At 48.7% G+C, this 22,886-nt stretch overlaps 1 protein-coding gene across 1 annotated transcript in view; it reads left to right on the top strand.

Moving 5' to 3' along the window:
• Positions 1-22,886, top strand: part of PDE1B (phosphodiesterase 1B) — a 29,020-nt gene that overhangs the window by 3,955 nt on the left and 2,179 nt on the right. The window contains exons 3-12 of the mRNA XM_066258505.1: positions 14,949-15,062; positions 16,360-16,542; positions 16,709-16,775; positions 17,099-17,215; positions 19,442-19,582; positions 19,947-20,047; positions 20,153-20,278; positions 20,402-20,503; positions 22,212-22,332; positions 22,629-22,710. Of these exons, the coding sequence (XP_066114602.1) occupies positions 14,949-15,062; positions 16,360-16,542; positions 16,709-16,775; positions 17,099-17,215; positions 19,442-19,582; positions 19,947-20,047; positions 20,153-20,278; positions 20,402-20,503; positions 22,212-22,332; positions 22,629-22,710 (1,154 nt within the window). The remainder of the gene's footprint in view (positions 1-14,948; positions 15,063-16,359; positions 16,543-16,708; positions 16,776-17,098; positions 17,216-19,441; positions 19,583-19,946; positions 20,048-20,152; positions 20,279-20,401; positions 20,504-22,211; positions 22,333-22,628; positions 22,711-22,886) is intronic.

The following is a 22,886-nucleotide window of genomic DNA, read 5'->3' as shown; positions in this document are numbered from 1 at the left end:
GCTGGGACACGAGAGAGGCTGGGGCAAGCAGTCTGGAGATGGTGGGCTGACCAGGATGATTTCCTGTATCTCTCACCCAAAGATGAAGGTTTGGACTTACCTGCTGCACTTCTCTGAGACCAGGGGGCTTTCAGGAGTGGGGAAGAGGGTCAGGAGTAGTAACGGGTTTTGTGTGTCTTTTGGGAATCAAGAAAAACTATGAACAGAAACTGATTTGCTATCCTTAGCTCATTCATTCATTCAACAATTATTAATTGTCCCCTGTGGGCCACATGATGTGCTGGGTGTTGGGAACACGATGCTGGACAAAATGAATATAGTTCTTGCTCCTATGGAGCTTATAATTTGGTTAACTCCATCAAGTAGGGTGGAGAGTGGAGGAAGCACCTGTTCCTCATTTTGATACACCCACCCAAGTGGTAAAATTCTACCACTCTGGTTTTGGCTAAATCTTTTCCTTTAGGGGTTACACACAAAAGCATATATATATATATATATATGTGTGTGTGTGTGTGTGTGTGTGTGTGTGTGTGTGTGTGTGTGTGTATGTATATATATACAAGTTCTCTCTCTGCCAGGATAGTACAAGCATCACTCCCTTCTCTCTGCTCCAGTTTATCCTTGAATTTTTCAGATGGTATAAACACCATCTCTTTCTCTTCTTCTTTCTCCACATGGTACACACTCGGGACTCTCAAGGTCTAGGCTCAATGTCCTAAGTTGTGATTCAAGGTCATTACAGCTGAGCCGGAGCAAGGTTAGTTGAAGATTATTTTTGCCCATCTTTGTTTCCTCAGAGTCTAGTGTGGTACCTGAAACATAATAGGACTCAAAAGAATGAACAAATGATTTAATGATTATATGAGTATGTGTCCCAGAGCCCCGTACTGACTCTAATTCTGTGGTGCGTGTGTTCCTGCATGCAGAAGGGGGAATAGAAATGGGGGTGGAAGAAAGGGAGATGTTGTTGTTTTTTGAGAAAGTGATGTTTAAAAGGTGTGGGGCTTGAGTACCTCAAAACAGAGCCTGGGACTGAAGGAGTTACAGAGAGGATACATAAACGATATTGTCTGTATGTGTGAAAGAGATGTATCAGCATGATTGTGAATGCCTGACATGTATACGTACGTGTCTGGGTAAAGGTTGAAGTACATGCTGGGGACAGTTTGTAGAGTCAGAGCTCTATAACGATGTCTCTGTTTTTATGTTTATAAATGGCATACATAATCATAAATATGATGGAAAGGTATTTGGGTATGTTGAATACCTGAAATTGTTCTAAGTATGAATGAGACGTATAAGCGTATGTGAGTATGTATGTCAGTAATGGGATAATATGATGTGTGATTTTGTGTGTGTGTTTGTGACAGTCATGTTTTTGACAATCCTGAGAAAGATCAAATGGGCAGGAGGAGGAAGCTGAGGGGCCATACTGGGTGTCTCACTGATTTATTCTACCTTTTGTTTTCCTTTTGTGTATGCCTCATGAGTGTTCTTCTGTGACTCTTACCCGTTTTGCAAACTATGCTGCTGGCCTCCTTTCTCTGCATATGGCTGTGGAGCAGCTGTGAAGATTGCAGGGTATACTGTGGCTCCCTGGACCTCTGGAGAAAAAGGAGCATTCTGTCTCTTAGACCTTAGAGAGGATGATTTTTAGTCCCTTCCTCCTTAGATCAGCCCTTCCTCCTTTATTTCTAATCATAGCAAAGGGACTGGCTCTCTGTCCTTGGGTTTATACCCCACTCTCCCATCAGAAGGCTTTCATCTCTCTATTTCTCCCACCAGCTTTGTCTTGAGTGAGGCATTCCAGATGGCAGAGGGTGGGAAATTTCTACAGTAAGCTGAGGGGAGGTGCAAAGATAGGGGAAATCAAATTCATGCCAAAGGAAGAACTCCACAACCCTCTGGTCAGAGTAGGTGCTGGAGGGAATCAGGCAGGCAGGTAGTGGTCTCAGATGATCATTGTGAACATAGGAGACTAGAGCTGGTGTACATGTTTTCACTCTGCATGATCTTAAAGTCAGATAGTCTCTCTGAAGCTCAATTCTTCATTTGTTATCATCCATATGAAAGTGGCTTTTATTTTTTTATTTTTATTTTATTTATTCATTTTAGAGTAGAGAGGGAGTGAGAGAGAGAGAGAGAGCGAGAGAGAGAAAGGGGGGAGGAGCAGGAGGCATCAACTCCCATATGTGCCTTGACCAGGCAAACCCAGGGTTTCGAACTGGCGACCTCAGCATTCCAGGTCGATGCTTTATCCACTGCACCACCACAGGTCAGGCTGAAAGTGGCTTTTAGATGATACAGTCTGGAGTTCTTTCAGCATGGGAGAGCTGTGCAAAAAACCAGGGGAATAGGAATGAATGGGTGACCACTGGCTTGGATGGGGAAAAAATAAAAGAGTCAAGAAGCAAGAATATAAATTACTTAGTAGGTTTGAGTCTCAGTGTCTGGAACATGATTTGGAAGTCTTGTTGATGAATGATTGTCTGGGGCTGGTGAAGCAGGTGTCTGAGCTTAGAGAATAGAAGGCTGGGTGGGGCTGATTTAAAAAGAGTGTGGGTCACTGAAGTCAAAAGAAAGAGAGGGTCTTACTTCTTATTACCTTCTTTTCCAAGTGAAAAAACTAGAAGTGGATGGAACAATTGTAGTTCTAAGACAGGATGGGTGTGGGGAGCCCAGGGGCTGTCACTGGTGAGTTGTGTGAGCTTTGGAAGAATTTTCATGGGGCATTTTTCCTTTGGCTTGGGTGATACAACCCAAGGTATGATACAACCTATGATACAACCAGGTATGCTACATCCTATTTTAGAGAATCTCTTAAGTCCCTTAGAACCCAAATATCATTCTGCCTGCTCAGGAGCCCCAGGAGGCTGGCTGAAAAGACAGGGAGGAGATCCCACATTTTAGGTTGCATTTATCATCTTTGCCATGTGAAGAAGTAGGCTGGGGATGCTATGAGACTGGAGGCCAGGGAAAAGACCTCGTGGGAGAGGAGGCTGGATGCCCCTTTCCACCGCCCACCTGCTGCCCAGGGAGTTCCTGAAGTTAGTGAAGTGCTTGTTTTCCATCTTGCCCTGTCCTTGGGGTCACTCCATCAGACTGCGATGGAGGAGATGGAATCCTTTCTTCTCTTAAGTCTTTAAGACATCATCAAGGGTTTATTTCCAACTTCTCTGCTCCCTCTGTTTTCTTTTTCTTTGATTCTTCCTGCATGCTTTCCTCTGTCCCTTCCTTCCTTTGTTCACATCTTTCTCTGCTGAGCTCCACTTTGCTCTCTCTCTGGCCCACTTCCTCTCTTCCTATTCCTTTTGACTCACTCTCACTCTCCCCTTCAGTGCTCCTACTCCTCCCTCCCCTTGGCTAGAAGTCAGAAAACTCCTGGAGCTCCCCCTTCACCCAGGTGTTGTGATGACAGTGCAGGGTGTTTGCTGAAGGAAACCTTTGGGGCCATCTTTGGAGTCCAGCCTCAACCCCTATAGTCTGCATGGCCTTTCTTTTGCCTTCTCAGTGACCTCATCCTCCCAGCGCTTCTAGGGGGAAAGCAAGTAATTACCTTAAGATCTCGGGGGTAGGGTTTGGGGTGGTGGTGGTGTGGGGACATCTCCTGACCAGGTGGTGGTGCAGTGGATAGAACGTTGGCCTGGGATACTGAGGACCCAGGTTCGAAACCCTGAGGTTGCCTGCTTGAGCACAGACTCATCTAGCTTGAACACGGACTCACCAGTTTGAGCGTGGGGTCACTGGTTTGAGCATGGGATCATAGACATGACTGCATGGTGGCTGGCTTGAAGCCCAAGTTCACTGGCTTGAGCAAGGGGTCAGTGGCTTGGCTGTAGGCCCCCCCCCCCTGCCCTGGTCAAGGCAGATAGGAGAAAGCAATCAGTGAACAACTAAAGTGCTGCAATGAAGAATTGATGCTTTTCATCTCCCTCCCTTTCTGTCTATCCCCCCCGCCTCTAAAATAAATAAGTAAATAAATCATCTCAGGGGGCTGGTTTTTCTCAGGTATGGAAGTTAAGTAGCTATTTTCCAGCTCTCTTCAGGACAGCAACAGAAAAAGAGAGGCAAAACCAGGCAGCAGGTGAGGTGCAGGTGAGACATCCAGGAGACCGGGAGTTGTTAGATAATGAGGTTGTCTCCTAAGGCAGGAAAACTTCATGGTCTGGGAGAAGTGGGAGAGAATGCTAGGAGTACTGAGTGGGGCAAAGATGGGGATTGAGGGGGAAGAAAGGCTATTGATATTGGGAAGGAGAAAACCAAGATGTTATCTATTCAGTGCAGGGAGGCTCCCGGTGCCAGTGCTCTCGCCCCTCTGTCTCTAGTGTACCTCAAGCTAGATGAGTCTGTGCTCAAGCAGGCAACCTCAGGGTTTCGAACCTGGGTCCTCAGTATCCCAGGCCAACGTTCTAGTTTACCCCACCCCCAGTGCCTGTGGTGCTCCTTTCCCCTCAGCTCCGGCTGCCCCTATAGTGCTCATTCCTGTCCGGGAAGGAAACATCATGTTAGCCTGCTACTTCTGCATCCCAGACCTGGCAGAAATCCACTGAGGGAGTGGGAGATGCAGGATTGGTGAGAAAAGGGCCAGGGTATATCCAGGGGGGAGTCCTGGGAGCATGAACTGGGAGAAGAGCTAGAAACGAGGGTTCCAGTGCTGCTGCTGTTGGATACAGCCAGGCTACCAGGTCAGTTGATTCCACAGCTGCAATAAGAGGTCAGATTTGCAAATAATTTTGGTGGCTGCAGTGAAGTGATTAGGCTGCCAGCTGGTGTTGGCACCATTTAGGTTGAGAAGGGAGCTTGGCTTTGAGGGGGCTTAGTGATTTTCTGGCAGGCAGGACATGGGGGCTAGAGAAGCTTCCTGTTTCATTCTAATTCCTTTGTTTCCTTGCTCCCCTGTTGATCAGCTCTTGCATATCTAACTTGGCACCATCTCCTAGTTCTCTCCTTTATGCCCACCTTCTTTGGAAACTTCTGGGGCCTGGATTGAATGAGCACACATGCCAACAGTGTTGCCAAGCTTCCTAAACTTGGACTGTCTCTCTATCAAGCAGCAGCTTTAGAAATTCCAATCTGAAAGAAATAAAAGAAATAAAATTGTACCAGACTTATTCCCATAGACTTCTCCATCCCGCCTCTTCTTTTTGTTTTTCTTTGAAATGCCAAAAAAAATTACTATTGTTTTGATCGCAGCAAGATGGATTAAAGATAGACATGCAGGAGAACTTCCTGGACAGTTCATGGATGTTAGAATGTGACTTTTCTAGGACAAAGAAGGAAGCCATTCTCCTCCTTTAAGAATCAGGTTAGGGATGAGTCAGGGGAAGCACTGATGAACTTGAACCCAGGATGAATCAAGACCCGGACAGTCTACTTCCATAGTGTCTCCAACCCAGGCACTGCATCTGAGAAGTATAAAGTGTTACAGAGGAGGAAACTGATGCCCGGGATAGTTGGGCATCAGTAAGGTGAGGGGCAGGGCTGGAACCAGAAATTCCAATTTAGTGCTGTTCCTGTCACACTTGCAGTCAGTTCCTTGCCAAGTTTCCAACTCGCGTTCCCATTCCAGGCTGCCTTTTACATCTGTTAGGTCCCCTGGAAACTGGGCTTCTGATGGCAACATCTGGGATGTGGTTTGGAGGGCCAGTGGGGTCCATGTGGAGGTGGTTAATGAACAGAATTAAATAGTGCAGGGAGGGAGAAGAGGGGTGGACAACAACCAGAGAAAGAATTCTTCTGGACTGAGTCCTGGGTGCTTTTTCTCTGACTCACCTTCCTCTGACTTTCTTGATCACCCTTCCCAGTTTCTTCTTCTCTCAAAAAGAGACTCATTTGTGTGCTGGGCTGGGAGCTGGGATATGGGGTCCTTATTAGTCTGGACCAAGGCTCACGCTGCTTAGATTACCCGCCTCCTCATCTGACCTGAGCTGTGCAGGGCTGTTGGAAGGAACACCTGCTTCTGGTCCGGAGGCAGAGGGAGTCTCCTCTTCAGACACTGGCAGGAGGTGAGCTGACATTTTTCCATCTTCTTTGTGTTTCTCAGACTGTCTTCTGCAGCACCTTTCAAATTTCTCTTCCTTCCTTCCCTGACCCCTTAGTACCTTCTACTCTTCTCCCTCAACTCCCTTCTCTCACCTGGTTTCTGCCCTTCCCCCACTAACCCCCAGACTTCCATAGGCTTTGCCTTATTATCCCACCACCCTTTTTCCACCCAGCTCCTCAGGCTAGTGCTTACAGATCTCTGCCATGTCAACCTGAAGCCTGCCACCTCCCAGGATGGCACCCCAGCTCTGCCACTAGGGGGCTATTTTTATCTCCGGCGCCACCTCCGCCACTGTGCCCAGCCAGCTGTAAGAACTGTGGCTGCTTGAGTAGCAATAGGAAGCCAGGGGAGTGAGGGAGCACCAGCACTTGGATAAGGTGAAGATCTGGTTGTTCTTGGCTTCTGGAGTTCCATGCTCTGCATGTTCCCCGGCTTCTGCTTCCACTGCCTCCTGGCCCATGTTCAGTAGGGAGCTAGGGAGAGGTCCCAGACATCTGGAGTGGTGGTAGCAGGGCTTTCCCACATCAGGGGTCCTGAGTACAGGAGTGGGCCTAGGGGACTTTATTCATGGAGGACTCTTAACTAACATTTGCTGAACTAACTTAAAGGATTGGACTAAATAATCTTTTACATTCATGCATCACTTTATAGTTTCTCAGATGCTCTTCGATGAACTCATTTGATCCCTGTGAGAATTCTATGAAGCATGTACTATTTACCCATCTTACAGACAAGGAAGCTGGAGCTCAGAGTGTGTTGCCCAAGGTCACACATAGTGATAAAATCTAGGCAAAAAGCTCCTGATTTTAATAAATGTCCTCTTTCTATTGGGTTTAGAGAATTTCCTTGGTTTTTCAATTTCTGAGATTTTGAAGCCTCAAGATGAGTCACTTAATCTCTCCCCCCAGAACCCCCACTTTTACCCTACCCCCAGCTCTCCCCAACTTCTCCACCCCTCCCTTACACCCCTCTTCTCTGACAGAGGCAGTATCTCCCATCCTTTGTCCATTCTATTGCATCTCCTATCCTTCAGTGCAGGTGGGCAAAGCTGAGGACGGTTTGGGTGGGACGCATTATTGTTGGGCTCCTTGCTATTTTAAAACTGAATTTAAGGGCTAAAGGAAAATTCATGCTGATCTCTTTGCAGTAGTCATCACATCTATCACCTGCCTACCACCCAGAGGACATTCTCCGTGGCTTGGACAAAGGTAGAATGTGGCATGTGTATATACATATGTGGGTGAGTGGATATATGTAAAAAATTTTTTTTCACCAGGAAGGGATGGTTGGTTACTGATATCCTTCTTTATTAGGAATAGTTAATAATAATAAATAATAATAGGCTGGGATGAGTGATACAGCATGTATGAATATGGGGGTTAGGTGGTAAACAGTCATTTGTCCAACCAGCTTTGGTTCTACCGGGCAAGAGAGGAGAGGGATGGATATCCTCTCCAGAGCTTTTCTAGTCTAAGAAATCTCTATCTTTCAGTAAGAAGCTTGAGGTTAGTGCCTACTTGGCTAGGGTAGCAGGGCCTGAAGTAAAGACCTGGAGTCAGGGGAGGGAGGGGAGCTGGCCTGGTTTGGTGTTTGTTACTATACCAGGTTGTGTGCAGCTGCTCCCACTCCCATCTCCATCTCTAATCCTCCAAGCAGGCATGTCTGCAGACTAGGCCAAATGACTTGTCCCTCATCTGTTGGGTGGCAGTTCTTTGGGTCTAGTCCTTTCTTTATAAAACACTAAGAAGTGTGTGTGTGTGTGTGTGTGTGTGTGTGTGTGTGTGTGTGTTGGAGGGGGGAACAGGGAGAATGAGATGGACCCAGAGAGTGTGAGTTTCAATTTTTCCAAGCTCTGAAGCAGCTTTGCATCATGGCTACCAGGAGTTCACTAGAAAACGACTTGTAGATATTTAACCTCTATTCCTTTCCTTGCTGTGGAAGCCCACTTGCATTTGTCCCAGTACTCAGTGGAGCTGAGAAACAGCAGGTTCCAAAATTTCATTTGTTTATAGTCTTTCAAGGTTTTGGCACAGTGACAAGGTATATGAATTTCTGCTTTTGGGGAATGGAGGTGGGGGGTAGATTTCCTGTCATAAAATCCTGGCTCTTGGCCTGTTTCTTTTCTTTTCCCTTTTTTCTGTCATACTAACCCCCATTACTCCTCTGTCTTCATTTCCACATTACACCTGCCCTAGACCCTAGATTAAGGCAATTGTAGCAGCGCAGAACTCTCTTCCCTGGATGTGCTGGGCTTCACCCGCTGCTTTTATTTTTAGCCACGCCCAGCCCTGCAGCAGACCAATCGCAGCCCCAATGCACTTGTATTGGTGACGTCATCTCTTAGCCAATCCGAACTCGGGCTGGGCTGTATGCGGCTGGGCTGTATGCGCACTTCCATCTCGAAATGCAAAGGCTAGGGTCTCCTCCCAAACCTGAGCTAGAGCAAAGGCTGGAGACCCGAAGAGGGAGTCTCGGACCCCAGGCCTCTCCTTGGCCATCTGTCACTTTTTTTCTTCCTTTCCAGTTAATTCACACTTAGCTCCAATCCCCGTTTTACAGATGAGAAAACTGGGGTGGGAGTGTTAATATAACTTGCCCAGCCTCTTGGTTTCTGTGAGCAAGTTCTCCTGATTTTCATTCATGCGTGGGGGTGGGGACGGGGGCTTCCCTCCTCATAAAGGTCACTGGGTAAGGATCCCCTGATCCCTAGCTTCAGCAAACCCTTCCCCTGTAGTTTCTAATTCTCTTCCTGTTTTGCTTCCATTCTTTCAGGCGGGTTAAAGCTCATTTTGAAGACTGGCCATAGAAAAAGACCATGGGAGGGACCTGAGCCTTGGTCCTTCTGGTGTGCCTTTGCAGGGTCTCTTCCCCTCCCACTACAGACTTTCTCAGTAGGACAGACTCAGGATGGTTCCCTGTCCTTGCACCACTAAGTCTCCTACAAATTCCTTCTCCTCAAAGAGGAGTCCCACCTCCTCAGCAGGGGGTTGGCCTGTGCTATTTCAGTCCCTTCTGGGATTCTTCTGAGAACAGATTCTTGTTTCCAGTCTGATTCAGATGTGAAACTTTTCCCCAGGCCTCTCACCCAGTTGCTGTGGGCTGGGTTTCTGCCTCATCCCTCCCTGCTCCCTCCTTCCAGGCTCCTGTTCTTCTCTCAAAAGTTCTCCATGGTAGGTCACCCAGTTCTGCTAAGACCTGGATGAAGAAGTCAGGGGCACAAGAGCAAGTCGTTCCCCTCAGGGGCCCTGGGTTTGGGAGGCAGCATATTGATACTCCAAAGTAGGAAACTGATTCTCATGGCAAGCCCTATTCCTGTACAGAGGAGCCACCTCCAGGGCCCCATCCTCCGGTAGGCACCAGGGAGGAGGACCGAAGAGGACAGTTTGCTGTGCGTCCACCAGCTGTAATTTGGTGGAGGGGAGGGATCAAGACTTGACATTCCCCACACCCCACAGGGTGTGTGTGTGTGTGTGTGTGTGTGTGTGTACATGTGTGTGTATTTCTCCACCTTTTATGCCATTCAACTTGCCCTTTACCTTTCCCCGTCCTTATCCATCTCCCTTTCCTTTTCATCATTTCTTCTTGACTACAATAGGTGCTTTAGTAAAGTTTTCTCCTTTTCTCTCCTTCTTAACCCCTCGTATCTTTAGGACCTCACATTCCTCTGAAATCTCCTGTTAAGAACACGAAAGGGAAGTAGGATTCTTCTCACAACTCTCAGCCCCCCTGGCTTAAGGCTGCCTGTGCTGAGCCCCCTATTTACAGTGATCTTTTGGGGAGTGTGAGTTCTGAAAGTAGTGGCAGGGATATTTGAAAATCACCAGACTATCAGCCACATGGTAATCCAAAAAAATGAACTGGTGGCGTCTGAGGAAGGTGAGCTCTTCTGGGGTGTTGGGATCATTGCCGTCTGGAACCTGCCTTTCCAGCTGGCTGCCCAGTGTTGGAAGACACTGGGGCCTCCCAAGGGTCAGGATCTCAGGTTTTCCCCATGGCACAGGGAGTGAAGATAAAGGATAAAGAAGTAGTGGTGGTGAAACAGGGTTAGTATTGGAGGTGAAAGGAATGCTGGGGAAGCTTCCAGTTCTCTTTAGGTCTGGATGAGGACTGGGCAGCATTGAGCATCCTGTTTTGCAGGTTAAGGGTCTATTCTTTGCAAGATTCTCCAAGGATTAAATCAGAGGGGTGAGTTAAAACTGATGTGGGGGTCAGTAGATGAGTGAATTAAAAAAGCTGTGGTACATTTACACACTGGAATACTACACAGTCATAAAAAGAAAGAAATCTTAACCTTTTGTGATAGCATGGATGGACCTGGAGATCATTATGCTAAGTGAAATAGGCCAGTCAAAAAAAAGACAAGTACTATATGACTTCACTCATATGTGGAATCTAATGAACAAAATGAACTAACAAGCAAAATAGTAAGACTCATACACAGAGAGCAAGCTGACAGCTGTCAGGAGGTGGTAGTGTTGGGCAAGGGAGGTGGAGGGATAGGGAAAAAAGGACAAAAAAAGAGAGAAACAATTCACGGACATGGATAATAGTGTGGTGATTGCCAGGGTGGGGAGGGGAAGGAGAAGGGTATAGGGATGGATAAATAATGATGGACAAAGACTTGACTTGGGAGGGGGATGAGCACACAATATGGTGTACAGAGATGTGTTGTAGAATTGGGCACTGGAAATTTGTCTAGTTATGTTAAACCAAAGTCACCCCAATAAAGTTCAATAGAAAACTGATGTGCATGTGGGGAATAGGATTTCCTGCAGAAGAATGGTGAGGTGAAGACTTTGGTTGGATCAGGGGAGATCTTAACTCTGAAGGACTGTAAAATCAGAGAGGCCCCTGCTAGGCAAGAAAGTGCCATGTGGGGTTATGTAACTTGAGGAAGGTGAAGTTCAGCACCTGGCTCCTTCCAGCTGCCTAAGTCCAGATTTCCTTCTTGGACTCCTCATTTGTCAAATATATTCTTTAATCTTTCTGTCCTTCTCTCCTGTGGTGTCTGGATTGTTGCTGGGTTCAGATTTCAGCAGGAGCTATTAAAGAGCTCCTGGACAAGATCTAGAGGTGGAGGCAGGGGGAACTTGGAGGAACGGGTGTGTTGAAAGCCAGCCCACAATCTCACTCTTCTCCCCATGCTCTCCATTAGAGAGACACCTTGGCTCAGAGATCTCAATTGTGAGCTCTGGCAGATAGTTCCTCACTTAATTAATCTGCCTTCTTTCCCATTTATTTATTTAACGAACATCTACTGAGCACGTATTGTATGTTCTGTACACAGCAGCCAGGATAAACAAATCACTGTCAGTGCCATCAAGACACTTGCAGTCCACTACAGGTTGGGTCGACAGGCACCAACACTTCCTGAGGGATGGATAACTGAAATTGAAGAAGCTGTGATAGAACTGTTTAGCCTCTGTCCAATATAATTACATGACTGAACTCCCTCTGCCCCATGCCTTTGGAGTTTGGGGCACAATTAAAACTACAGTAGTGTGAATTGTAGGCTTGCCACCCTGACTGAGATCGACAAGTTGTGTGACCTTGAACACGTCACTCAACCTTCCTCATCAGGTGATTGTGAGACTCTAATGAAGTTTGTAATTGTAATGGAGAAGTCTGTGAACATTTTCATTCTCCCATTTCCTCTGTTTGGGGACTTTCTAATTACCAGTCTCTATCTAAACTAGACTCATTTTCTGGACTTGGGATAGAGACGGCAGGTGCTGTTGAATTTGAAGGGAGTGAGCTATGAGCTGGGTAGAGCCAGCATGGTGCTGGCCAGTTAATTCTTATTCAAATCACATTTGTAAAGACCCATTGTATGTCCCAGGCTTTTTGCATACATAATTTCATTTAATCCTTCTATTAACAGCCCTTCACAGGTAGTTCTTTTTTTTTTTTTTTATCATCCTCACTATTTTACAGATGAAGGAATTGAGGCTCTAAAATAGTAAAGCGTCTCAAACTTAAGTGTGCATGAGAATTTGAGATGTTCATTAAATGCAGATCCCTAGACCAGGGGTTGGGAACCTATGGCTCGCGAGCCAGATGTGGATCTTTTGATGGCTGCATCTGGCTCGCAGACAAATCTTTAATAAAAAATAACATTAAAAATATAAAACAGGCCCTGGCCGGTTGGCTCAGTGGTAGAGCGTCGGCCTGGCGTGCGGGGGACCCGGGTTCGATTCCCGGCCAGGGCACATAGGAGAAGCGCCCATTTGCTTCTCCATCCCCCCCTCCTTCCTCTCTGTCTCTCTCTTCCCCTCCCGCAGCCAAGGCTCCATTGGAGCAAAGATGTCCTGGGCACTGGGGATGGCTCCTTGGCCTCTGCCCCAGGCGCTAGAGTGGCTCTGATCACGGCAGAGCGACGCCCCAGAGGGGCAGAGCATCGCCCCTGGTGGGCATGCCGGGTGGATCCCGGTGGGGCGCATGCAGGAGTCTGTCTGACTGTCTCTCCCCGTTTCCAGCTTCAGAAAAATACCAAAAATTTGCAGGTGGCTGGAGCCAATCACATCTGTCCGCCAGGACAACACCAAGTTTTTATTGGATAATGCCTAACGTACATGGGTTGTTGTATCGCTCTCATGGAATTACATTTTAAAATATGTGGTGTTTATGGCTCTGTCAGCCAAAAAGTTTCCCAACCCCTGCCCTAGCATACCCTTAGATAATCTCATTCAATAGGTGTGCAGTGAGATATAGAATCTAAAATATCCTGATACCAGTAGTCTATAGGCCACATTTTGATAGATACTGATTAAGATAGTGACTTGCTCAAAGGCTCAGGGCCAGGAAAGGGATATAGGTGTGTATCCAAGATTATTGCTTCCTAGAACTGGATGGAGCTTTGATTTCTGCTTTGGAAATTGAGATAGCAATTCCTTCCCACCAGTCCCTCTCTCCCCTCCCTCCCACCTTCCCTCTAGGCCCATTGTGAGGATAAAATGAGATAATGTAAGAGAAAGCGCTTTTAAGAATGTAGAGCTCACAGCATTGTTAGCAATTATGCAAATACATGCAAATACGAGTCAATGGGCTTGACTATCTACTTTGGGAACCTGTGCTGGGATGTGTGTTTCAAGATGTGGCTTGAGGGAAAAACTTTGGTTTAGGGCATTGACCCCAAAGGGCAGTGTTTGGTTGTAAAAAGGGCTGACAAAGTGGAAGATCAGGGCTAGGATGAAAATCTGAGGGGAGAAGGGACAAAAGGCCTTTCTTCCTGGATTGTGTGTCCCCAGATTTGAGGGCCCCTGGCCACAGGGACTGACTAGAAGGAAGCCTGGTTTGAGCCTGGGCCCCAAAGGCAGAGGGAACCTCTTTGTTCTATGGTGGCTGCAGGCAGCACTCTGGGAGACGCTGGCTCAGGTCCCCCTTTCTCGCTCATTGCCTGGAAAGCCTTTTCTGTTGTCTAGCCTCTCTATTCCCCCTACCTGTGGAAGCCCCAGCTGGGTCTGAGCTTTACTGAACCCAGTGTCTGTGCAAATGGAGCGTGTGCGGCAGCAAGGCTGGAAGTCATACTTGAAGACAGCACACCAAGGAGGCTGCAGTATGGCCCTTTCATTTCCCCTTTCCCTCTGCTCCATGTGCATTCAGACATGCGGGTCTCTGAGGTGAGGGTTGGCCTATGATGCTTCTGGGGGCTGGGTATTTGGGGCACCCCTATTCTAAAGTTGCTGAAACCCGAGGATTCTAAAGATTCTGTTCAGGAATGCCACAGTCCTGTCCTGTCCCGTCCAGTCCCCCCCCCCTCCCATCCCTGGGAATTGATGCTAATTTCAGCCTCTGGTCCCTGACTCATTCTCTTCTCCTCCCTGACTCTGAAGGTGACCTTGGGTTTCTGAAGCCCCTTTCGGTGCAGAATTGTAATGGCCACCATTTCACTTCCACCTAGGTGGGGTGGGACAGGGCTGGAGGAAGGGGTGACAGGGGAATGTTTTGTCACTTTCTTTAAAATCACCATCTAAAGTTAGAAAGCATTGTTTGCTTTGTAGATGCCTGAGCTAGAATCAACAGGCTTCTAAGAGGCCTACCAGTTAATCACTTACCCCCAGAATTCATGGGCGCAAACACTGGGGGATTGTCTCTTCAGGCAACACATTCAGTAGGTGAGACCCCTGGACCCATCGCCCACCCCTTTGGCTCTGGGGGAGGCTGCTGCAGGGCTAAGGTAGGGGATGGGTACAGTCACCTTTTGCCAGAGGTTCTCTCTGGTACTGGGCAAGCAAGGGTTAATCCTGCTTTGTCCTGGTTGAAGGATTCTGGATCATAATCCATTAGCTCTGCCTGGATTGAGGGAGGCCAGGCAAAAGCTTTCAGATTGCTCTTTGTTCTGTGTCTTTGCTGTCCCTGCCAGGGACAGAGGCACTGTGAACATGTACCTCCCTCCCCATCAGGACCAGGAAACATACCTACCGAGAGAATCGTTGGCACTCTTTTGATTGCTGTTGATCCCAAAGCCCTCTCTCCTGGAGGAAATAAGCAGTTTCAGCTCTTGGTTATTCAGACTATGAAAGGGATCATCCCAAAAACATCACCCCAGGGGTTTGTACCTGCCTAATTCTGCCGAGCCCTGGGCAGTCTCAACAAGAATATTCAGGAAACACTGACAAAAGGGAGTGTTAAAAGGTCAGAGGTGGCTGGGGGCAGTGGTGTCAGGAAAAGCCTGTGATTAAACTGGGGGAGGGGTGGAGGGTAGATAAGTTTAATACAGGCCGTGGCAGTAGCCCGAGATAAAAAGCCTTAGCTGCTATTAGTCTCACTGCTAGAATGATTAATGATTTATGGAAGCCTAGAGCTGTTTCTATATGAAATAACTTAAGAGAAGGTATCCTGGTCATCCTGACAAGGTAGCAGTGCCTAAGCAAGGTGTCTGTGTCCCCACCCCACCCCTTCCCAGGCTGCGCTACATGGTGAAGCAGCTGGAGAATGGGGAGGTCAACATTGAGGAGCTGAAGAAAAGCCTGGAGTACACCGCCTCCCTGCTGGAGGCCGTCTACATAGATGAGACCCGGTGAGCACGGTGACCTGGGGAAGCTGAGCAGCAGGGAGAGACCTACCCTCAGAGGAGGAAGATACCAGTCAGCACAGTGACCCGGGAACTGGGAGTCAGACAGAAAGCGGGAGATGGAGACATGGGATGGGGCCAGAGCAGGAAGGGGGAGTGGCATGGGCAGAGAGGAAGAGTCTCAGGTAGAAATATCGGCAGAGATGAAGAGGCAGAGGCAAGCACAAGTGTCATGAAGGAGAAAAGACTATTGCCTTAAAGCTCATTGAGTCCTGGTCTTCCTCCCGGTGTGGAATCCTTCCAGATCTGCACTGCCTGGTGCTGGAGCCGCTGGTCCTATGTGATTAGGGGGCTTGAAATGTGGCAGCTGTGAATTGCGATATGTATGTATTTGTAAAATATGTGCTCGATTTTCAAGACTTAGAAAAAAGATTGTAAAATATCTCATTAATGTATTTTATAGTGGTTCACGTCGAAATGATATTTTGGGTATATTAGTTTAAAGAAAACTTATCATTAAAATGAATTTCTTCTGTTTCTTTTTTTTTTTTTTGTATTTTTCTGAAGCTGGAAACGGGGAGAGACAGTCAGACAGACTCCCGCATGCACCCGACCGGGATCCACCCAGCACGCCCACCAGGGGCAATGCTCTGCCCATCAGGGGGCGATGCTCTGCCCCTCTGGGGCGTCGCTCTGCCGTGACCAGAGCCACTCTAGCTCCTGGGGCAGAGGCCAAGGAGCCATCCCCAGCGCCCGGGCCATCTTTGCTCCAATGGAGCCTTGGCTGCGGGAGGGGAAGAGAGAGACAGAGAGGAAGGAGGGGGAGGTGAAGAAGCAAATGGGCGCTTCTCCTATATGCCCTGGCCGGGAATCGAACCCGGGTCCCCCGCACGCCAGGCCGAGGCTCTACCGCTGAGCCAACCAGCCAGGGCCTCTTCTGTTTCTTTTTACCTTTTTAATGTGGCTATTAGAAAAATTTTAAGTTACTTAAATGTGGCTGCATTTTATTTCTGCTGGACAGCGATGCTGGTATATAGCATCCCTGATAGAAGGCATGCCAGCGTCTGCTTGAACTTTCAGAGGTGGGATGCTCACTGCCTTACACGGTGACCTGTTTCACGACTGGACACATCAGATAGAGAAACAAATAAAAAGACGTAGTGAAAGAAAGGCAAGGGAAGGTCAGAGAAGGAAGAGAGTTGGCCTAGAGTTACTGAGGTGTGGGGTGTGGCTGGGCTCAGGGTGTGTATGTTGTGGAAGCATTTCCTGTCTTTCCCCTGTGACACCCCTTCTGGGGCCTCAGGCAAATCTTGGACACAGAGGATGAACTTCAGGAGCTCAGGTCAGATGCTGTGCCTTCGGAAGTGCGGGACTGGCTGGCCTCCACCTTCACCCAGCAGGCCCGTGCCAAAGGCCGCCGAGCAGAGGAGAAGCCCAAGTTCCGCAGCATCGTGCATGCTGTGCAGGCCGGGATCTTTGTGGAACGGTGAGGCGCCCCCCTCCTCCCGCTGGCCCCTGTCTAGCCCTGTCCCTTTTTCCCAGCCACCCTGACCGTCCAGGCCCCAACAGTGTATCGGCCCCACATGTCCACCTGATCAGACCCCATTCCGCTGACCTTTGCACCTGGCCTTCTTTTCATTATCTTCCCTTAGGATGTTCCGGAGAACGTACACCTCTGTGGGCCCCACCTATTCCACTGCGGTCCTCAACTGTCTCAAGGTGATGCCTGGGTTTATAGGGAAAGAGGAAAAGATTGGGGTAGGGGGGAGCTGAAAATAGTCTTTGGGACTTTCAGGCTCTGTTTTCTCATGTTCCTCAAAACAATTTTTGCTCACTCTAGAGGCAAACTCTGGCCTTTTTGTCAGTCCAATACTGAGTGAAATCTTAGAAGAAAGAAGCCTACTTCTCCAACTCTTTGTTTACCTGCTTCCCAAGACTTTGTAATCATTGGGAAGTCCTCCTTGAAGTCTAACTGCAAACCTTGCTGCTGCTGGGATGCTCGCCTCGGGAGTCTCCCTGCCTAGTCTGTTGTTTCTTCACAGAACCTGGACCTCTGGTGCTTTGACGTCTTTTCCTTAAACCGGGCAGCAGACGACCATGCTCTGAGGACCATTGTTTTTGAGTTGCTGACTCGGCATAACCTCATCAGCCGCTTTAAGGTTGGGCAGCATCCTATCCCTGCCTCTGGGCATGACAATCCACTCCCTTTGGTCCTGTTCTGGAAGATCCTAAACAAGTAGATTCCATAGGCTGCGTCACTTAGTCTCACATCAGGGGAGTCTCTGCATGCCCACCCCAGTCTAGCTTTTCTTTCACTTGCTGCAGCCCCAGCTTCTGATCTTATTTTGCTTCCTAGGCTAAGGTTCTAGGTCTGCAGCTGTCTAGCCTAGGATTCTGTTCTCTCTCCCTTTGCATTTCCTCCTAACTTGACCTCTCCAGGCTGGCTCGATGTTCACCTCCCCGTTTTAGCTGCCCTGCCTCCAGCCTGTGGACACCAGAGGCCTAGAGTCCAGATTCTATCAGCCCTTTGGAACTAGAGTCTCTTCATGTGTTTGAGGGGTAGGGAGGAAATAAAATTGGCCATTTCTCCCCCACCCACCCACCCACCCAGCACTATTCTCTGTCCAAGGAACCTTACGGAGAGGATCAGCTTTTGGAGGGGCTGGGTTGGACTATACTAGGGGAGGGAGGAGATGTGCTCTTCAGCTTGGCTGGCCAGGAGGAATATAGGATTATCGTCATCTCCAGATCCAGGAGGGAATGTCTTTTGGGAATAGAGGCTGGAAAAAACCATTTCCATGTGGAAAACCACAGCTGGAAGTAGAGGGGGGTTGAAAAGTCACAGTGGAGACGTAGGCGGGGGTGGGCAGTAGATGTAGAGTGGAAGAAACTGTTTGTTCTGAGGGGTCCATGGCAGAGGAGGGGTTCAATGCAGTCCAGTTGGAAGAGCCCCTCCCCAGAGAGCTTTGGAAGGTCACTCCACTATCCTCTGCCTCCATTTCACCATAACAGACCACTGGCGCATGTAAGCCTTTCCTCGGCCCTGACTCCCCTTCCAGTAATTCCCGGGAGAGGTTCCACATCTCTCCTGAGATGCTCAGGTGAAATTTTCTTCCCAAGGGCCATTCTGCAGTTTCACTTTCTTCCCTTCGATCCTGCCCAGAGAACAGCAGGGTCCTCTTTTTCCTGAGACTTTTCCCAGGTCATTTCTCCAAACTGGTTCTCAGACACACTCCAGGCACCAGCTTCTCCTAAACCCTGCTTTTCTAACTGGGAGGACTGCTTTTGGGGGGTTCCTAAGAGCAATTACATCAGTTTAAGATTGGCTCAGCCCCAGCCTGCTTTGCTCCAAGACAAAGGGAGAGAGGTGCTTACTGCTTCAGCTCACTCATGGTCGAGCCCCAGTGGAGCTGTCCTTCTCAAACTCCCCATTCCCTTCCTGGTCACCCAGCCCTTCCCCTGCTCCCCCCCTTTCCTTCCTCTCCCTTCCCTCCAGGGATGCCATGGCAACGCAAAAGCAAGGGCAGTTGTCATGGAAACAGTCCTTTAAAATTTCCTGAATTTGGGGCACAGCCCTGGGGGGGGGGGATGTTAGGGTCTGACTGATGAGTGGCATACCTTCCATACCTTCTGTGTCTCTTCACTGTGGTTCATCTCTACAGAAGCTTCCCCAGGTCCTGAACCTTGCTCTCCAACCAGCCTCAGGAAATCCAGGGACAGGTGCAGACACCAGCCCTGCCTTCTAGGAGCCTTGAGCTTTTGAAGGAGGCAGACATACACCATACCCCAAGGGCATATGCAGGACAGAAACAAAATTGAGTAGCTGGACAGAATTCTGGCTTCTGGTGCTTGTGTGTATGTGTGTGTGGCGGAGAAGGTAGGGGAGGATTTTCAGAGGAAGGGATGATTCACATCCGACTGGAAGGGTCCTCTCTACATCATCTTATCCTTTTCCCTGCTTCTGAGACCTTCTCCATGGTATTGGATTCGGTTGGGGTGGGGTGGATGGAAGAAGATAGGAGAGAAACTATCTTTATTTTTCTTAAAAGTCTCCTGGGAAATGATAATAATTATAGCTACTCTTTAGAGAGTACTTACTATAAGTGTCTTGTACTTATCTCATTAAATTCAAGGTAGGAGGTAGTATCTTCATTTTGCAATTAAGTATCTGAGGCACAGGGAGACATGTGACTTGCCCAAGGTCACACAGCCAGCAAGTGGTAGAGTGAGGATGTGAGCCTAGGTCCACCTGACTGCTGAGCCAGTGCTCTTTCCCTATGCCACGCTGCCTTCCAAAGAAAGACGGTGTTGCTGATCTCAGGCCTGGGCCTCCTGCCATTGCTGCAGATCCTCCATGTTTCTCTACTTCCTCCCTCCCACTGCAGATTCCCACTGTGTTTCTGATGACTTTCCTGGATGCTTTGGAGACAGGCTATGGGAAGTACAAGAACCCTTACCACAACCAGATTCATGCAGCTGACGTTACCCAGACAGTCCACTGCTTCTTGCTTCGCACGGGGATGGTGGTACGTGCCCTGAAGATTGCTCTTCTGTGATTCAGGGTTTCCTGGTTGCATAACTGGGGCATCTAGATTATACTCCCATTTCCCTCCTTCTTTCTTTGGTTCCTCTTCTTTGGCCTCCCACAGTCTGCAGAGTCCAGTTGGACTTTAGAGGATTCTTGGTGGACCATAATTATATGGCATGTGTGTGGGATGCAGGTTGGGATGCAGGAGGGTCTTTGTCCATCCCAGGAGCTAAGGACCCTGGCTACATTCACCCAAGAGCTGGCTTTGAAGAACAGAAGAGGTGGCCTGAGTGATCTAACCTGTCTGTGGAGGTGGCCGGCAGGGGGTTGGCCCCCTCTCATCCTCTGTCTCCTTCTCCCAGCACTGCCTGTCAGAGATCGAGGTCTTGGCCATCATCTTTGCTGCAGCCATCCATGACTATGAGCACACGGGCACTACCAACAGCTTCCACATCCAGACCAAGTGAGGGGTGGGATGTGGCAGGGCAGGAGGGGCCCAGTGGAGGCGGGAGGGGTGCCAGAATTTCTACTTCCAGGGGTCTGGACATGATGAGCATGGTCCTTGCAGGTCGGAATGTGCCATACTGTACAATGATCGCTCGGTGCTGGAGAATCACCACATCAGCTCGGTTTTCCGAATGATGCAGGATGACGAGATGAACATTTTGATCAACCTCACCAAGGATGAGTTTGTGTGAGCAGAAGCCAGGAGTGGGCCACTCTAAGAGAGCCCCCCTCACCCCCACCCTCTCTACTTCCTGGACTGCCTGCCAACAGCGCTGTGGGGTTGATCACTTTTTTGTTCCTGTCCATTCAGAGAGCTGCGGGCCTTGGTCATCGAGATGGTGTTGGCCACAGACATGTCCTGCCATTTCCAGCAAGTGAAATCCATGAAGACAGCCTTGCAGCAGCTGGAGAGGTGGTGTCTGTGGGCTGTGGCTGGGGCTAGGCCAGAGGCAGGAGTGTGTGAACTGGGGGCCATACCCATGGGTAATTGGTGTGCCAAGTCTTTACCTGGATATAGAAGCTCTCCTGGCTCCACATAGCTGAGTGTATCTGTGTGTGTGTGTGTGTGTGTGTGTGTGTGTGTGTGTGTGTGTGTATGTGTGTGTGTGTATGTGTGTGTGTGAGTGACGTGTGTGGCATGGCCCTGGGTTGATATGCAGTACCGGCAGCTGGTCTACTGGAGAGCACTTTGGACTGGAAGTCTGAGCTGGGTGTTTTCATCTCAGCCTCAGGACAGGGTCATTCTGGAATGTGGCAGCATCATTCACCCACTGTGGACCTGCTCCCTTATCTGTGAAACATGGGAATAATATGCCTCCTTCCTCTGCAGCTTGCCACCAGTTCCTACTCTAAGAAGGTTATTGAGATAGTCATGTGAGGTTAAAAACAAAAACACAGAACAAATGCCATAATTACATCTGATGTTGCTTAAAAGTAGGCATATCTAGCCTAACTAGGCCATGGCGCAATGGATAGAGCATGGCCTGAGCTGCTGAGGACCCAGGTTTGAAACCCCAAGATTGCTGGCTTGAGCATGGGCTCATCTAGTTTGAGTGTAGGCTCACCAGCTTGAATGTGGGGTCGCCAGCTTGAGCATGGGATCATAGACATGACCTCATGGTTGCTGGCTCTGAGCCCCAAGGTCGCTGGCTTGAAGCCCAAGGTCATTGGCTGAAGTCCAAGATCACTGGCTTGAGCAAGAGGTCACAGGCTCAGCTGGAGCCACCTCCCTGTCAAGGCACATATGAGAAAGCAATCGATGAACAACTAAGGTGCCGCAACAAAAGAACTGATGCTTCTCATCTCTCTCCCTTCCTGTCTGTCCCTGTCTGTCTCTCTCTCTTTTTTTCTCTCTCTCTAAAAAAAAAAGAAAAAGAAAAAAAAAAGTGGGAGTATCTAAATGTGTGGGAGTATCGCCTGACTTGTGGTGGCACAGTGGGTAAAATGTCAACCTGGAGCGCTGAGGTTGCCAGTTCGAAACCCCCGGCTTGCCTGGTCAAGGCACATACAAGAAACAAGTATGCTTCCTGCTTATCCTCCCAGCCTTTCTCTCTCTTCTCTCTCTAAAATCAATAAATAAAATCTTTAATGAAAATAAGAAATTCAATGTGTGGGAGTATCAAATTTGTGGGAGTAAGAGAAAACGGACCGCTTGTGCCTCTAAAGTGTGTAAACGTGTCTGTGTGTGAGGAGCGTGCAGTGTCAGAGTGTATCATCGCTGGGAAATAATAATAATTATAGATCACATCTACTGAGCACTTATTGTGTACCAGACCCTCTTCTAAATCCCTTTATGTTTTATGTCATTTAATTCTCAGAACAATTGCATGTGGCAGATTCTGTTATTTCCATTTAGGATTGAGAAAAATGAAATGTGGCAAATTTAAGTAACTTGCTCTGTGTCACACAGCTAATGTGTGATAGGTATAGGGGGAACTGAACCCAGACCCCTGGTTCTAAGAGCCTGGACTGCTTGCAGCTGTGGTGTGTGTGTGTGGCCTCAGACATTATTTGAAGTTACCCGAGAGGATCTGAGGAGGGCATGTGAAAGGCAATCAGGAATGGTTCAGGTTTCTTCCTGAAAGATCAGTCTCCCTTCTCTTGTCATTTGCCTTGATCAGGATTGACAAACCCAAGGCCCTGTCTCTGCTGCTACATGCTGCGGACATCAGCCACCCAACCAAGCAGTGGTCGGTTCACAGCCGCTGGACCAAGGCTCTCATGGAGGAATTCTTCCGCCAGGTAGGGTGGCCTCTTTGCCCACCCCCTGCCCTTGGGTCTTGTCTTCTCTCGGTTCTCCAAGTTTTCCATATTCTTACTCCGGGTCTTCATTCAGCTACCTGCAGCTTCTGACCTGACCTCACACCCACGGGCTAAAATGTCACCATTCTAAAAGCTGACGACAAGCACATCCACTCACTTCTAGGTCATGGGCACAGAAACTCCTTTTCTCCCACAACAACCCCCCCCCCCAGCTTCCCCCTGAATCTAGTAGTCTGAGGTGTCCTCCCAGCTTTCCCACCCATCTTCTCCCCCAGGGTGACAAGGAGGCAGAGCTGGGCCTGCCTTTTTCTCCGCTGTGTGACCGCACGTCCACTCTGGTGGCACAGTCCCAGATTGGTGAGTCTCCTTTCTCACGGGGAGGAGAGGATTGGGAAGGGGAAAGAGTGCTGTCTGGACCCGGGCCAGCACTGCCCCAAGTCCCCGAACCTCAAAACCATTCTTTCTGTCTATGCGGCCTACTGTCTTAGAGCATGGGGTCCCCAGGGGTGGAAGACTAGAGGGGTGTGATGGTG

This window comes from Saccopteryx bilineata, chromosome 2 (assembly GCF_036850765.1).
Source record: "Saccopteryx bilineata isolate mSacBil1 chromosome 2, mSacBil1_pri_phased_curated, whole genome shotgun sequence".
NCBI classification, from domain to species: domain Eukaryota; kingdom Metazoa; phylum Chordata; class Mammalia; order Chiroptera; family Emballonuridae; genus Saccopteryx; species Saccopteryx bilineata.
This window is presented reverse-complemented; position numbering and strand designations above follow the sequence as displayed.